The sequence below is a fragment of the Manis pentadactyla genome, chromosome 11, assembly GCF_030020395.1.
Source record: "Manis pentadactyla isolate mManPen7 chromosome 11, mManPen7.hap1, whole genome shotgun sequence".
NCBI lineage: Eukaryota > Metazoa > Chordata > Mammalia > Pholidota > Manidae > Manis > Manis pentadactyla.
The window spans coordinates 50,157,671-50,174,305 of NC_080029.1; the positions used below are offsets into that span (position 1 = coordinate 50,157,671).

At 34.3% G+C, this 16,635-nt stretch overlaps 1 protein-coding gene across 1 annotated transcript in view; it reads left to right on the forward strand.

The window, feature by feature from the left end:
• POLE2 (DNA polymerase epsilon 2, accessory subunit) overlaps positions 1-16,351 on the forward strand; it is a 28,916-nt gene extending 12,565 nt beyond the window's left edge. The window contains exons 7-19 of the mRNA XM_057488483.1: positions 1,201-1,284; positions 1,909-1,965; positions 2,378-2,426; positions 3,035-3,107; positions 7,263-7,435; positions 7,947-8,036; positions 8,207-8,261; positions 8,855-8,914; positions 9,002-9,079; positions 10,399-10,507; positions 11,342-11,518; positions 13,273-13,340; positions 16,229-16,351. Coding sequence (XP_057344466.1) covers positions 1,201-1,284; positions 1,909-1,965; positions 2,378-2,426; positions 3,035-3,107; positions 7,263-7,435; positions 7,947-8,036; positions 8,207-8,261; positions 8,855-8,914; positions 9,002-9,079; positions 10,399-10,507; positions 11,342-11,518; positions 13,273-13,340; positions 16,229-16,247 — 1,092 coding nt within the window. The 3' untranslated portion in view covers positions 16,248-16,351. The remainder of the gene's footprint in view (positions 1-1,200; positions 1,285-1,908; positions 1,966-2,377; positions 2,427-3,034; positions 3,108-7,262; positions 7,436-7,946; positions 8,037-8,206; positions 8,262-8,854; positions 8,915-9,001; positions 9,080-10,398; positions 10,508-11,341; positions 11,519-13,272; positions 13,341-16,228) is intronic.
• Positions 16,352-16,635: the final 284 nt, after the last annotated feature.

Here is a 16,635-nt window from a genome sequence, read left to right on the forward strand (position 1 = left end):
ATTTAAATGTCCTTTAATAAGAGTTTGGTAAAATAAATTGTTATATATATACTATAGGTATCACTATCCATTAAAAAGAATGAAGTATACTATACATGGTAAATGGAACAATGTCTAAGATATATTAAATTGAGAAGTTGTAAGATAATATAATTTATATGAATGATATTTAATCTTTGCAAATAAAATTGTATGAGTATGTGTTTATGAATTATATATATATGTATTAACATATATTTAGGATTATATATAGAAAAGGATCAGAAGAATGGTGCCCCAATTGTTACTACCTTTAACTTTCTGATAAAAATATAATGGTCAGATAGAGAATATAAATAGTAATGAAAGTCTTTTCAAACATTAAATAAAGTTAGAATATAACTTTTTAAAGAGCCACCAATTTTGAAGAGATCATGACCAAATAAATAAAATGCATATTCTTTTCTATAGTTTAAAGATAAATGTCCTTACCATTATTCAGAATACAGTAGTCCGTCCTTATCAGTGGGGAATACATTCCAAGACCCCTGGGGAAAGTCTGGAACTGTGAAGAGTCCTAAACCCTATATATAGTACGTTTTTTCTGAACCCTATATATAGTATGTTTTTCTTACATATATATATATATATGTTTATACTATATATAGTATGTTTTTCTTAGACATACATTCCTATGATAAAATTTAATTTGTAAATTAGGCATAGTGAGAGACTAGTAACAGTAATAAAAAAGAGCAACTATATAACAATATACTATAATAATTGTTATGTGAATGTGGTTTCTCTCTAGATATTTTATTGTACTATACTCACCCTTCTTATTGTGATGATGTGAGATGATAAAATGCCTGCATGAGGAGATGTAGGCATTGTGATGTAGTGTCAGGCTACTGTTGACCTTTTGAAAATATGTCAGAAGGTCATCTGCTTCTGGACTACAGTTGGCCAGTTGACTGTGGGCAATGGAAACCATGGACAAAGGGGGTCTACTATAATATAGTATGAAACTTTGCTCATTAGTAAGGGCCTAAGTTGATATTAAAACTTTTTGTAGGATAAAATGGTATTTTCTAAGTTTTATTTGAGTTTCTACTGTAAAGTAGGTGTAAATACTAATATATGCACTCAGAATTTACTTATAGGAAGATTAGTTTCTTAACGTATTTACAGTCTTTAAGAATTTCCTTTGTTTTATTTTAGCTTAAAACAATAGAAACCCTATTGGGCAGTACAACCAAAATTGGAGATGTGATTATTCTTGGAATGATAACCCAGTTAAAAGAGGTAAGTTAAACTTAAGCATTAAATTTTTATTTTCAGCCTTGTAATTGATGAAATGTCAGCTATATAAGGCATTTCTATAGAGGGTGGAGGAATGTATTCTTCATTTAAGGTTTTTACCTCACTCACCAAGTAACCTTTTCATCTGTGTTTGGTTTCTGGAGTAGACATAAGAAGGAGGGTCTTACCTAGGCCACCAGTTTGTGTAGTGTGAAGTTGGGCTCTCAGTGGCCTCTGGTTGAACTGAGAGCAATGGGTTTCTGAGCATGCAGAGCTGCTGACCACATCCTGGTCCCTTGCAGACTCTGTTGACTCTCTTAGGTGAGGCACCTGGTGAGGCCCTTCTTACGGCGGCCAGCGAGTGACCCGTGAGCCATCTCTTGACTTGCAGTGGTCATCCTCAGGCACCTGTGAGGAATTCTGAGTCTCCATTAAGTGATTAGTCTGAGGTCACCAGTCTAGTAAATGGAAAATCCTGTACTAGGAATTGCTACGAGGAATTGCTGATTTTTTAAAATCCACTGGACTTTGTACTATCTTCTGTTGTTAAAATTTCAGTATTTTAATTTTGTCATAGTATTCATTTTTATATGAATGTGGATATATTTCTTTTATTTTTTTTTTTAGGGAAAATTTTTTCTGGAAGATCCTACAGGAACGTTACAACTAGATCTTAGTAAAGCTATATCCTTCACTTTTATTTTTTTTAAGTCTATGTTACATGAATTGGGGAAGTTGTATGTCATTCTCAAATTGACCTAATTGAGATCTTGGTGTAATTTCCATATGGTTGATGGTGTAGGAATCTAGAGACAAAAAAACTTAAATTCTCCCTTATTCGGAGAATACAGACAAATTACTGAGGAAGTTTATAACATGCTAAGAATGATTTATACTGTCAGTGTTACCAGGCTGTATCTTAGAGTCAGACATGGGCACATTCAAACTTAAAATTTTTTAAGCTGTGATCTATTCAGTTTCAAATGTGAAGTCTTTGAATTTAGTACTTAGGAGTCCTGTTGGACTCAGAATGTATGTTGTCTTTACCACCACCTTAAGCATAGAAATAGAATTATTTTCCTCAACTATTGTGTACCAGTTCCACAGTGGTTTATACACAGAGTCATGCCTTGTCTTAGCAGAAGGTAAGTCAGTTTACTTTTTTCCTGTCCTCCTCCTCATTCTACAGGAAAACCATTTCCACTTTGGTTAAAATATGTTTATTTTAACATTGATTACAAGTGCATACTTTTGATAACATTAAATAATTTCAGACTGCTAATGGCCACGGGGCTTCTTTTTAGGATGATGAAAATATTCTGAAATTAATAGTGATGGTTGTTCAACTCGTGAATATACTAAAAACCACTGAATTGTATACTTTTAAAGGGTGAATTGTATGATATGTGAATTATATCTCAATAAAATTTTTAAAAGGCAGATTTTACAAAGGGTCATTAAATGAAACATTTCCTTATCTGTGTACCTTATCTCTCTGTACTCTGTCATGTATTGTGAAATTAAAAAGTAAAAAGTTTTACTTCTCATCTATTTCTATTTCATGCACTTTTTAAAATAGAATTGAGGCTATCTCTGGATCTGAAATTGTTCTGTAGCTCCTTGGGCCTGGCCACTGCTATAGGTAGAAGATGAGATGATAGCCTAGCATTACTGCTTTATGTTTCATAGTTTTGTCCTTTCAAACAAGGAGAATTGGACGAATGAAAGTGATTTGTTACTTATCTCTTTTCAGGTTGGTTTGAAGATCAAGTGTTTCATGTCAGTGCCTTTGGATTTCCACCCACTGAACCTTCTCGTACTACTAGGTATAAAAATGTTTGACTTAAACTCTGTAGGAATTTTGTAATATTGGCAGTAATGAAATGTAAGATGGTGTGTCATGTCTCAGTGATTACAAGGCCTCAGGCTTTGTGTCAGAATGCAAAGAGCAATGGCAAGTGAGAGAGTTTGAAGACTGGGATTTATGCATAACTGAAAACTAGCAGGTTAACTCCAGATTAGTTGTAAGTGTCTCTGTACTTTGCTTTAATTGGGAAGGATTTCCAGTCTACCTGTCCTGCTTATCTATAGGATTAATGAGAAGTTCGACTGAAATATGAGATAGGAAAACAGAAGGATATAATTCCCATGTTAATATGAAGTTCTTATTTTTATATTCTACTGATGAGTGAAAGTTACAAGATGCAGATTATATAGCTCTTTAATACAAGTGAAAGCATCATAATAGAGCTATGCCAAAAGGATCTTCTCTGAGAGGAGTGAGTTCCCTGTCATCTGAGGTATTTGACGAGAGACTGAAGTTGGTGGTGGCCTATGGGTTGAATGTGGCTGTCAGATCCTTCTTTCTCCTTTGAGGTGTTAAAACACATTTTAAACTAATTCCTAATGTTTGTTTAGAAGGAGATTTCTCTTGAAAGTCTAGATTTCTAAATTCTCTTAAATAATATCTGGCAAATATCTCTTAAATAATATCTCTTAAATAAGCCTTCAAACCAACCTGAAAAAAGATAAGTAACAAATCACTTTCATTCGTCCAATTCTCCTTGTTTGAAAGGACAAAACTATGGCACCTGGATTCTTACTTGGCTACAGCTACACTGTAGTGATTGCCCACTTTGTGGAGAGGGTGTATGTGCACTTAGCTCATGCCCAGTCAGCCTCAACTGGCTGCTGTTTTGATATTTAGTGTTACCGTCCCGAAGGCTGTAAGCATTTGTATTTGCTACCTCTGGGGGAATTAAAGTTGCTTTCTAATCTTGAGATTCTGTGATGATCATGAAGATTTCAAGAAGAATTACAGTTTTAGTCCTAGTATACCTGCATAAAGTCAGGATGCAGAGGCCCCATTTGCTGGCTGGGAGTCACGGGCAGGACAGCCTTTTGCATGCAGCCCCTCTTCCTGGTGAAGTAGCCCAGGGACAGTGCTGGCCATGCTGAGGAGAATATGAGCCCTCATTGAGTCAGCTCACTTTTAAGTGAATGCTTTTAGTGCAGGTTTGTGGCTTTTTACAACATGGTAGGTTTTCTTTGGAATATAATTAAAGCAAAATTGTTGTTGTCATAGTGTTTTAGTTTCATACAAGCTTCAAAATTACTACTTTTGAATGAGAGGTATAATCAAGCAAGCTGGCCATGAATATTACCATTAAGTTTCAATTTAGCCAAAGAATCATCATTGTAATATGCCAAATGACTTTTCATTTAAATCATGCCATTTTCTCTAAACTGTACTGTTTTTTGTGTGTTTAGTACACCAAAAGAACTGATATAGAGTATCATAAACTATATTGAAATAAAATAATCATTTTATTCCTGTTAGGATTCTAAGTTACTTTTCTCTTAAAATACCTTCAAAACAAAACTCAAAAGTCTGTGGCTTGGTGGTAGTCAGTATATTCAACAACAGATATTTTGCTGAGTACTCTTTTATGTAAAATATTGTCTTAGGGATATGAATAAACCTACAACACGGTCCCAACCCAGAAGGATTTACACTGACCTAATTGCTTTTGCACCAATGCATGTTTATTATATAATTTTTTTAGGATACAGATATGCTAAGACTTTATTGCCATCTTGCTAAATCTTTCACTGGTATAGGGCATGTGAATTGTCCTGAACCCAAGGTGTTGTTAGGGTTTCTAGAATTCCTAGAATAGTTTCCCTTTTCAGATTTGAAAACTTAAGAAAATAGGCCTTCCCCTTGCTTCTGTCTTTGCACCCTACATTCCAGGAGCCCAGGATGGAAGATGTTAGTAAGGCTTTTCTGAGCTTTAATTCTCAAGAATCAGCTTAATGCATATTTCTTTCTGTGATGCTCTGGGTTATGTTTGGATATATACCTAATTGAAGTCATCATGCAATCTTATCAGCTTATTGTGTTCCTTCGATAACTACAAGATGATCATACCTTTGAAAATGCCAAGTTGGTGGCAACAATACCAATAATAGCTACCATGTCTGAGTGCTCACAATTTACAAAGCCATGTACCCTAAGAGGTTTCTGTACATTACTGCCTTTATTCCTTCTAGTAGCCATGTGCAGTAGGTATGAGTCTAGTCACTTTACATTTGAGGAGACTTGGGTTAAGAGAGGTTGAGTAACCTGTCCAAAATCACAAACTTGTTAGTATCAGAAATGTGTTTTGATCCCAAGATTTCTGATGCCAGCCATTATGCTGCATTGGAAAGGTAGAGTCATTAAAAAAAAAGTGTTTTCATATTATGCATGTAGTATATATATGATTGCAAAAAAATTAGAAAATATATAAAGGCACAAAAAAGAATCACCTGTAATTCCACCAAGCATAGAGAAACACTGTTAACATTATTTTATACATATATTTTTTCTATTTTATATACACACATACACATATAGTAGATACTGCTCATTATCCACAGATTCTCACAAAACTTTATTTGTAACCCCAAAATCAATAATCATGATGCTTTAGCAGCCATATGTTGACATGCACAGAACAGCAAAAAATTTGAGTTGCCCCTCAGGCAACCAGCTGAGCTTGAACCTGGAGATGCTGTGTGGTCTCAGCTAAGTGCAGAGACGGTGGGGAGCAGTGCAGGCAGGAAGTTCAGGCTCTGGCCCTTGGAGAGGGTTTGAAACCTAACATTGGCACCAGTTACTGGGAGGGCCTCAGGCAAATTATCTAACACTTCTAAACATTCACCTTGTTTTTTCTTCTAAAATAAAGACAGTAGAACCTACCAAGATGACTTTATTTTTTTGGAGGGGGAGAGTTTAAGATTATTGTAATCTGAGAAATGTCTGTTTATGTATATATTTTTCTTAGGAACAATGTTTCAATATTCCCTAAAGCAGTGTTTGCAGTGACCGTGTAGAACATAACTACAGTGAATAACAAGAATCAATTATATATATGTAGAGAAAGAATTTCTTGTTACAAGTGAATACACAGGTCTATATTTTCTTTTTTGATGTTAAAAATGGGCACATAAGTTGCTTTGTAACCTGCTTCATTTAATAACATTCAATCATTACCACAAAATACTGTTTTATTACATGATTTATGACATTCAGCATTTTGAGCACATACTGCATTGCCAGGCTTTGTGCTGGGTGTCGGGTGGGGGAGATAGACATTGAACAGTCACCCAAATAATTAACTGATTACAAATTTGACAAGTTCTACAAAGGAGAAATGCAGGGTCTTACAAGAGTGTATAGAGGCCGAATCCAACCTTTGTTAGGGTCCTCGGGAGGCTTCTCCAGGGCGGTAACATTTAAGTTGGAAACTGCAGGATGGCCGTGGTGAAGAGTGGGCAAGAGCAGTGGAGGCCGGGGACCATAGATAACCCCAATTTCCTACGGACCCTTTTTTTTTTCTGGCCCCCTGCTACTGACCCTTTTTTGACAAGCTTCAAGGTTCTCTCCTTAAAGGAATTTTTACAATTCTGGGATATAGGTTAGTTTTTATAGACATTCTTAATTCCTTAGGACACATTTCTAGAAGTGGAATTGTTTGGTCAAATAGATAGCACTTTCTTTGAAAGCTTTCATTAGTTACTATTCAAACTGGGTATCCATTTATCCTGCTTTCAGTGACATAGGGAATTATAATTTAATACTTACTTTAGTAAGTTTGAAAAGGCATGGATAAAGCCTATTAAGTATTTTATTTACTGCTTCTCTATTGCTTCCTCATTTTAGAACATTTCAATAAACTTGTTTGATTTTTAAAAGCTACAAACAGTACATTTTCATGGTACTGTTTACATTGATGGGAAAGTAATCTCAGGAGATAGAAAGAAGATAAATTTTTAAAATTATTAGAAACTTATCTACAACAGAATATAGGATAGTATATACTAAATAATTATGGGAAAGTAGCCTCAGTAGATAGAAGATAAAAATTTTATATTATAAATATATAATAAATAATATATAATGTGATATAATAAATAAATATGTCATAATTACCTAGGGCATACTATGGAAATATTAATTTTTTTGGAGGGCCTTCTAATACATCTGTGAAGACTTCTGCAAAGCTAAAACAACTAGAAGAGGAGAATAAAGATGCCATGTTTGTGTTTATATCTGATGTTTGGTTAGACCAAATAGAAGTGTTGGAAAAACTTCACACCATGTTCTCTGGTAGGTGTCATTTTTTTCTATTTTTTTTTTAACTCTTATGAGAGGTCATGTCTTAAATTCTTATAAAATGTATCTTTTGAGTAGTCTATTTTTAAAAATCTGATTCAGGAGTGAGATGTTTTAAATGAGTTCATCTTAAAGCCTTAAATTTTTACATTTGAAAGATAACTGTGTGTGTTTTCGTGATAATCCTAAGTATAGTATTAGAGGGTAAGAGCCTGGGTTTTGGAGTCTGACAGAACTGGTTTAAATCGCAGCCTAATACATTGGGCAAGTTACTTATTCTCTTTCTTAGCTTATAGAGAGATATTGTGAGGCTCAATTAAGCTATTGCAGGGTCTGGCCATAATAAGTGCCCAATAAATGGTACTATGGTTATTATTATCTGAAAATAACAAGTTATAAAAATAATGTAAATTTTTATTATTAAAAACTCATAATTATTAAAGGTTTTTTTTTAACCTAATTTCTAGACTAGAAAAGTAACGTTCATTTATTCTCTTATTTTGAGGTTATTCACCAGCACCACCAACTTGCTTTATTCTGTGTGGTAATTTTTCATCTGCACCATATGGAACCAATCAAATTCAAGCTTTGAAAGGTATTGAGTTTCTATTGAATAAGTGTTTCTACATTTATATAAACTAAGTTGATAAGAAATGATCTATAATATTTTAGTTTAATTTTTTAAATGTAGGGTTGTATCTAATAAAATTTAATTTTTATCTTCAATATATGCAAATTAAATATAACATCCCTTTAAAATTTTAGATTCCTTAAAAACTTTGGCAGATATAATATGTGAATATCCAGATATTCACCAAAGGTAATGACTTCTACTGCTATATTTTTTTATATAACCAAAACTGTTTAACTTTAAAAAAATGAATTTTGTTTGGTATCAGTGATTATTAAGAAATGAATGGAAGAAAAAGAGTACAGTGAAATTTGAGGAAATTAGTACAGTGAAGAGATACATCATCACATCATGACAATGTATGTTACTCTGTACTAGAGATTTATAGTGAGAAGTACTAAAATGGAGAGTGATAATTTCAACCATATTTGGAATTTCTTCGTGACATTAAGAGTCAAGAACTGCACTCTTCATTATAATAGTGACTGGCCACATGTGTCTCTTTAAACCTAAATTATTTAAAATTAAATAAAATTTAAAATTGTTACACCAGCCACAGATCAAGCACTCATTAATTGGACAATGCAGATGTAGAAATCTCCATCATTGCAAAAAGATTTATTGGACAGTGTTCATTTGGAGACTTTTATTAGTTCATTTATTAAAATATGTGAAATAAAAAAATTTTTTTTAATTCATTACTTAACTAAATGTAATCATTTGTTTTGTAACTGTTGGATAGTGTTGCAATAATATATATTTCTTTATTAATTTTGTTATAGTAGTCGTTTTGTGTTTGTACCTGGTCCAGAGGATCCTGGAGTTGGTTCCATTTTACCAAGGTAAGTTTTATTCAGATTTTTACAACAGTAAAGGAGATCTTACAGAATTTAAAAATCTATACTCTATCACATAAATTGTTTTTATAGGCCCCCACTTGCTGAAAGCATCACTAATGAATTCAGACGAAGAGTACCATTTTCAGTTTTTACTACTAATCCTTGCAGGTAAGTATTAGGATTTTGTGTTATGCCTTTTTTCCTTTCATTTAAAAATTCACTTGATTCTTAAAATTTGTCTCTAAATTTGACTGTTACGAGATAAATATAAAATTTTATTTTCGGTTTCTCAAAACTTTGAAAATATTTTTAACTATATTTAAATAATTGACTAATAATGAATTTAGAAACTTGAATAATGGATGGGGATTTTAAAATAGATATTCTCATTACACATCCCTTAAAAAGAGTCACAGTGAAGGAATGAAACGATTCACACTTGTTGTACGTGCCAGTTACTGTAATCATCGGCTCTTACTGAGGGAGATACCCTCAGTCCTCGGTACTCCTCTCTTCTTCTGCCTATGTTCACTCCTGGAGTGACCTCTTCCAGTCCTACGGCTTTCAGTGCCATCTGTGCATGGACAGCCCCCACATCTGTGTCTCCACCCAAGCTTTCCTCCCAAACTCCAGACTCAGGCATCCAGTTGTCTGCTTTATCCCCTTTGGATGTCTAACAGACAACTTCAAACTGAACTTCTGATCTTCGTCCCTTGTCCCCCCTGACCTGTTCTGGTGCTTTCCTCATCATAGCTTATGGCACCTTTATCTTTCCAATCACTCAGGCCAAAAACTTTGGGGTTTTTCTCATAAGTAGGACTCAGGAAGTCCTTCAAAAATTTGAAGGAAAACTTCACAAGCTAGCCATAATCTGGCTGCCTCCCTACAGCTCCACCTCTGTGGCCCTCTACCATCTTCTTTCAGCCACTCCAGTGTCCTCTCTGTTCCTCAAACATGCCAGGCATGCTCCATCTTAGGACCTCTGCTTTACATGATGCCTCTGGCTACGGTTTTCTTTTTCTGTGTATCTGCTCGACTCTATCCATCTTTCAAGTCTGTGCTCAAATAATGCTTCCTTATGAGTCCTACCTGTTCTGATCATCCTGTTTAATACTGCAGCCTTCTAGACCTTTCTCCACAAATGATTCCTTTTAGCCTCTTTCCTTTTCCCATACACTTAATCATCTTCCACATACTATGTAATTATTATGCTTATTATTTGTATTCTCTGATCTCCCTCCCCCATTAGATTGACTGAGGGCTGGAATATTTTTGTTTTGTTTACTCATCACTGGAATAGTGCCAGACACAGAGTAAGAGCCCAACAAATTATTGTTGATGAATGGATTGAATAGATTCTGGTTAAATTTTTGCCTGTGGTGAAAATGGAAAGTGGGAATAGCTGTGTATTATAAGGCATTTTGTATTTTAAATTATCTCCTATTTTTTTCTGAAGAAGTAAAATTTAACTATTGTTTTCATTTCAGAATTCAGTATTGTACACAAGAAATTATTGTTTTTCGTGAAGACTTGGTGAATAAAATGTGCAGAAATTGTGTCCGTTTTCCTAGTAGCAATTTGGATATTCCTAATCATGTAAGTTAAGGACTGTGCTATATATTACATTATATAAAATTTTTGTATGCCTCTTAATAATTTGCCTTTTTATGTTTGTTTATGGTCCAAAGTAACTTGAACATACTTTTATCAGTAAGTTAAGTTTTGTTACTAAGTCAGTGTTTCTAAACTTCCTCAGGGAAGTATCCCTTAAGGGGCAGAGGAAAGGCCAGAATAAGGAGAAAATCCTCTGAAGTTTTTTGTTTTTGCCTTTAAAATTCATAAATCTTACATTGTACATCAAAATATTTGCATATGTTTTATTAAAATACTTGTTTATTAAATATTTCACATGATATGTCCACATCAGGAAAATGTGTAGTGTTCGTCTTGTAGCTTTGACATTCCCTGACATAGAATTGTCAATGCCTGATTATACATACCCCTATTTGAGAAGTATGGAAGTAGATCATACAGAGCATTTTTAGTATTTATAATGTTTAAAGCTTAGATAGGCTAAATATCTACTCTTGGCATTATTCAAACTATGGAATTATTTTTAGACAGACATAACTAATTGTGATTATTATACTGCTATAAGTACAATTGCTCCAATATGACTGTTTAGGGGACTAGCTTTATGGTATAGGGTATTAAATGAAAACTCATAGATTTTTCCTAAAATACAGAATAGTTCATTTCACTTCATATCAGTATTTCCCAAAGCTCTGTGATGCAAAGTTTTCCTGGTTGTTTCTCAAATTTTCTAAGTCCTTTTGGTAATTGATAGTTAACTACAAGTTTGTTTCTTTGCTATTTTGCTATTTTAACTTTTACAGATGAACTGAAGTTTGTTTCATCACTTTTTTGTAGTTTGTAAAGACTATCTTATCCCAAGGACATCTGACTCCTCTACCCCTTCATGTCAGCCCAGTATACTGGGCATATGACTATGCTTTGCGAGTGTACCCTGTTCCTGATCTCCTTGTCATCGCAGACAAATATGATCCTTTCACCTTGACTAATACGGAATGCCTCTGCATAAATCCTGTAAGATGTAGTTAACGTTATATAGTCAGTTTGTCAAGATTAGTGTGTTATTTCTCTAAATTTAAAATATATGCTTAATAAAATTATGGTTGGAGTAAAAATATATTATTAATGAAATGCTGAATTAATTAGGTATACACAGGAAGTTCATGAACTTTCAGTATAGTGTGTGACTGTAAAGTACTGTGACTTTTTCTAAGAAAAAAAAAAGCTTATAAATCTAAGTGAGTATTTTCCCCTTCAGAATAACTACTTACCTCGGGATTCCTTTCTGAGAACTACTTCCAGAGCCTGTATCCCATTCTCTTTAAACATATTGATGGTACTTACTCTTTGAGGATGATTCTGATTTTTGGAAATTGCACAAGTCTCAAAAATCCAAGCCTAATGAACGTGGAAATTCTTATCGAGACACATTTCGTGTTTATGTAGAACCTTGAAATTGCTTCAGAATCTTGAAGTTGCTTCAGAATTTCTACAGATGATTGACTTTTCTAACTTGGGGAGTAAATACTTCATAAACGCTGTTGATGTCAAACCGAATATCTTCACTAGTGATTTTTTAATCTGTATACTTCCTTGATTCTTGTAAATGTTAGATCGTAATACTTTGTTTTATCTAGGTCATTTCTAGAAATATCATGCTTTACTATTGGTTACTACTTTCCTCAAATGCATACTTTGTTCAGCTTTCTTTAAGACAGGGTTTCTCGATGTGGAAGTATTGACATGTTGGACTAACTAATAACTAACTCTTTACTGGGGGCCCATCCTGTGCACTGCAGGATGTTTACCGGCTTCCCAAGCTTCTAACCAATAGAGGCCAGTCACAGCCCTCAGTCATAGCAGTCAAAAATGTCTTAGGATCTTTGCCAAATGTCCCCCGGAGGACAAAACTGTCCCCTGGTTAAGAACTGCTCTAAGGACAAGCATAGTTCTTATTTGGTTTCACTGTTCGAAATTTGTGGCCTAGTTTTTGTACAATCTTTATACACATTACAGTATTCTTTCCAAAGGAGGCGATTGCCTTATTTAACTCTTTGGGCATTCTCACAGTTAATGCCTTATTTGCGAACACCTTATTTGTACATACATTTTTCCTTTCTCATCCTGTAGGTGACTTAACAGCCACCTCCTACACATCATTGTATCTTTTTTTTTTTTTCACCTTATGCCTTTTGGGCAAGTCCTAAACTTGCTTTTGACATTGCTTCTCCCTTATTGATAGAAACTCCCATTAATAAGTGCCTGCAGTGGGCCATGCCTTGGGTTAGTGCCAAGGGCACAAAAAGACTGGAAAACCTGAGTCTCTGCTCTAGTTTCATAGTGGACAGACAATTGTATGTGTGATTACTGCTCAGTTGCTTTGGGGCACATTGGAAGGGCATCAAACCCAGATTTTTACTGGGGAGAGGGGTGGGAAAGAGTTCTTGAACATGATGTTTAAGGTCTCATATGCATATTTAGTATCACACAGTATTGTTTCTTATAAGCAGAGCTGCTTCTAAGCATTTCAGTCACATGTTAGCATAAGACTGTCTAGCCAACTTGAAAGATGTTTGCTTCAAGTGGAGATATTTTATAGTAGTACCTTCTCTATAAAGATCAGGCTGAAATGTATCTCATTACTTTATAGTCACACCTTATAACTTGAACTTTATTTTTAAGTCATGATCAAGGAATTTGATTTTAAAATTAGGAGTTCCTTATTAAAAGTTCAGTAATTATTCACTTACCCTACTTTTCTCCCAAAGGGCTCTTTTCCAAGAAGTGGATTTTCATTCAAAGTTTTTTATCCTTCCAGTAAGACAGCAGAAGATAGGTAAGTGTGCCCACAGAAATAGCAAGAAAGAGCTGTCTCTTGTAGTTATATCGCTAAAACTCAGATGTTATGTAGGTGTTGAGGTTTCTAAAAATGTCTGCAGTGGCCCATTGGGAATGTTCCAGGCTGAACTTAATGTGGTCATGCTGTGTGACATAGAATAGTATGTACTTCATGGAACATTTGTGGTTAAATAGATCAAGACTGTTTTCTGAGGGAAATCTCACACCAGCTATGGAGGTAGGCTAGTTCTCTTGGAGGCCAATTCCTGATGATGATCTTTGTATGCTAAATGGTTAACCCTGCCCTCCACATGGTTGATTCTCAAAACCTAGGTAATCTGCCTTAAATGGGCAGCAAAGAAGTTGGGGGTGGAGAGCTGGGTGTGAGTGTGGTGATAGTGAGGGGTTAGGGTTGAGGGGTGGTCTTGGAGAGAAGAGAACAGTCACCTGGTAGGTAGCAGATTTCCAAGGGTGATCTATAGACCACCTACATCAGAATTCTCTGGGGTCCTTGTTAAAAATGTTAAGTTCCAGGATCCCACCCAAGATTTATCAAATGGCTCTCTAGTTGTAGGGCCCAGGAATATGCATTTTTGACACAATTTCCCTTGGATTCAACTTTTCAGTTAATTGTACTTTGACAAAGCTCCCACCTTTGGTTAAGAACTAATAGCCCAAATAACTGCCTTCCAGATTTTTATTAGGGAATACAGTCTTGAACGTACAACCCAAATGTCTATTTTTTGGCAATTAACATATTTATCAATTAAAAATTAATACAAGTACATGATAAAAATTTCAAACAATGCTCGCAAGTATAAAATTGAAAGGGATAAATATCTCTGCTTCCTAACACTGAAACCATGATTAAGAGTGTCTTATATATTTTTCTTGAAAAAAAAAAAATTCTGCATTATTCTTGCTGCTCAATACTCACAGAGTATTGAAGTCCATTCACTTTATGAAATAGTCTACATTTTAGTCTTGGATTCACTCATTTGACATATATTTAATTCTTCTATTTTAGTTTTGGAAATAGATACTCTCATGAAGGTCTCAGATATTCTAGTCTCTATTCTATAAACCTAATGTGTTTGACTTTACCTTAGCCCACACTGAATCCTAACAAAAAACAAAACTGATTGGAAATGCCTTTAGGTGAAGGCAAGTGCTTTTCTCCAGTCTCACCACTCCCTGTTGTCAGCACCTGGATGCTCCTGAAGGCGTATGATCTTGTGATCCCAGAATTAAGTCACCTCTGAGAACTGTCTGTCTGGGGCATATTTTGTCCACCTTTAGAATGATTTTTGCTGAACTGAGATTTGGTATAAAACTTACTGCTATGAAAACCAATACCAAGAACTTTCAGTGGGTCTCAAGACAAGCGAAATCTGTGTCCCTGGCAATTGTTCATTTATGTTTATCCTAGGGAGACTGAAGTCTTCTAGACCTGCTTTACTTAGCTGCCAGGAAGCAGCCAGATGCAGCCTACCCCTACAGCTGCAGAGCAATCAGGAGTGCAGACACTGGGTGCGGCCAGGCTTCATTTTCTTTCTAACTTGTATTTTCCCCTTACCTGGATTTCCAAATTTACTTACTTTTGTCTTTTTATTACATCTATCTCTGCAAACCATTTTATATCTGAGCTTTTAAAAATGAGTTGGGATATAAATAAGTATAAACTACAGAAGGAAATTAACTGATTTGTTAATTAAGAGAGCATAATAAAAAGACACCTCATTTCTTGTAATATTCCGATTGCCATGCAGAATTTGTTTGGGTTCTAAGCATTTTATATGGGTTTCTGTGGCAGTTCTTAACTTATAATATTGTATTAGAAGTCACTTATGTGCCTGTCCCTCTTAATTAAAAGTGTCTAGTATACTACTTGACTTGCAGTTGATGCTCAGTTTACTGAGTTGAAATAGTTCATTCTTTTATCTTCTGTGGACTCAGATGCTGAAAAGCCTTAACATAATCTCCAAACTATAATTCAGTATTGATAATCTGAAGAATCTTTTCAGTGCTGGATTAAACAAGTTGATGTATGTTTATTTTTGAGAACAGAAAAAAATTTCAAGATATAATGGAATAATTTGGTCTTCCTGCTACTTAGGTTTCTACTAAGAAGTTTTCTGTTAGAATATTTGTGAAATCATTTTGTAAAGTTAATCACAGAAATTTAAAGTAAATAAGGTTAATCTTATGTCAACATGCACTCTTAAATAAAGTTGTTTTATTTGAAAACACAGTTACTAGAGATGTAGTGGAGAAATGTCCATTCTCACACATAGTTGGTCAGAATGAAAAATGGTAAAAACCTTTATGAAGGGCAATTTGACAAGATTTCATAAGATCTAAATTGCACAAACCATCAATTCCATTTCTAGGAATTTATCCTATAGGTACATTTGGACTTATGCATAAAAGTAGATACAGATGTTTTATTATTATTCTTATAGTAGCAAAACAGTTTACATGTATCCATTTAAATGTGTGTACTTATTCAGAACTCTTCTAATTTATTTAAATTTTAAAGCCTGGAAGGGATCATTTAAAAATAACCAATAAATATAATGTATTTATTACTAATTGAAAAAGGTATGGAATAGTGGTCAGAGTAGTCTACCCTTGTATGTTTGTTTTTAAAGCATATACCCTCTCAGACGTATGCTTATATGTGATTAGACGATCTTTATAAGGATATGTAATTGCTTCTGGGAGGCAGAAATAGAGTGTGAGACTGAATTACTTTTTACTGTGTCCCCTTTTGAATTTGGAACAAAATGCACATTTTGACCTATTTTTTAAATTAACCAAATGTTAAGAAAAGTACCATTACAGGTTTCCAAAATGTTTCATTTTATGAATATTTTCTATTTTCAGCAAACTTCAAGGTTTTTGAAATTCTTAAAGACCATCTGAAGAAACAAAATTCATCAATTTTCTGCTTCAATTTATATTTTATGTAATTTTGATATTGTTAACAATAAAAGAATAGTAAACTTCGGAAGTTCTGCTTAAATTTATATTTTATGAAATTTTGATACAATAAACATAATAGTACACTTTACAAAATTTTATTGGAAAAGTATAGTTTCTGCATGTAAGATAAATTCTAGCCGAAATAAGCAGGCGATGAGAGGCAACAAAGGGCCAGGCAGTTTATTTGAGCGCAATTCTCGGGTGATATTCCCCTGTCTGGCTATCACAGGCCGGGGAAGTCACACTCAGCAGGGCAGGCAGCGAGTTTTTAAAGAAGGTAGGGGGAGGCAGAGTTTAGATTTACAGCA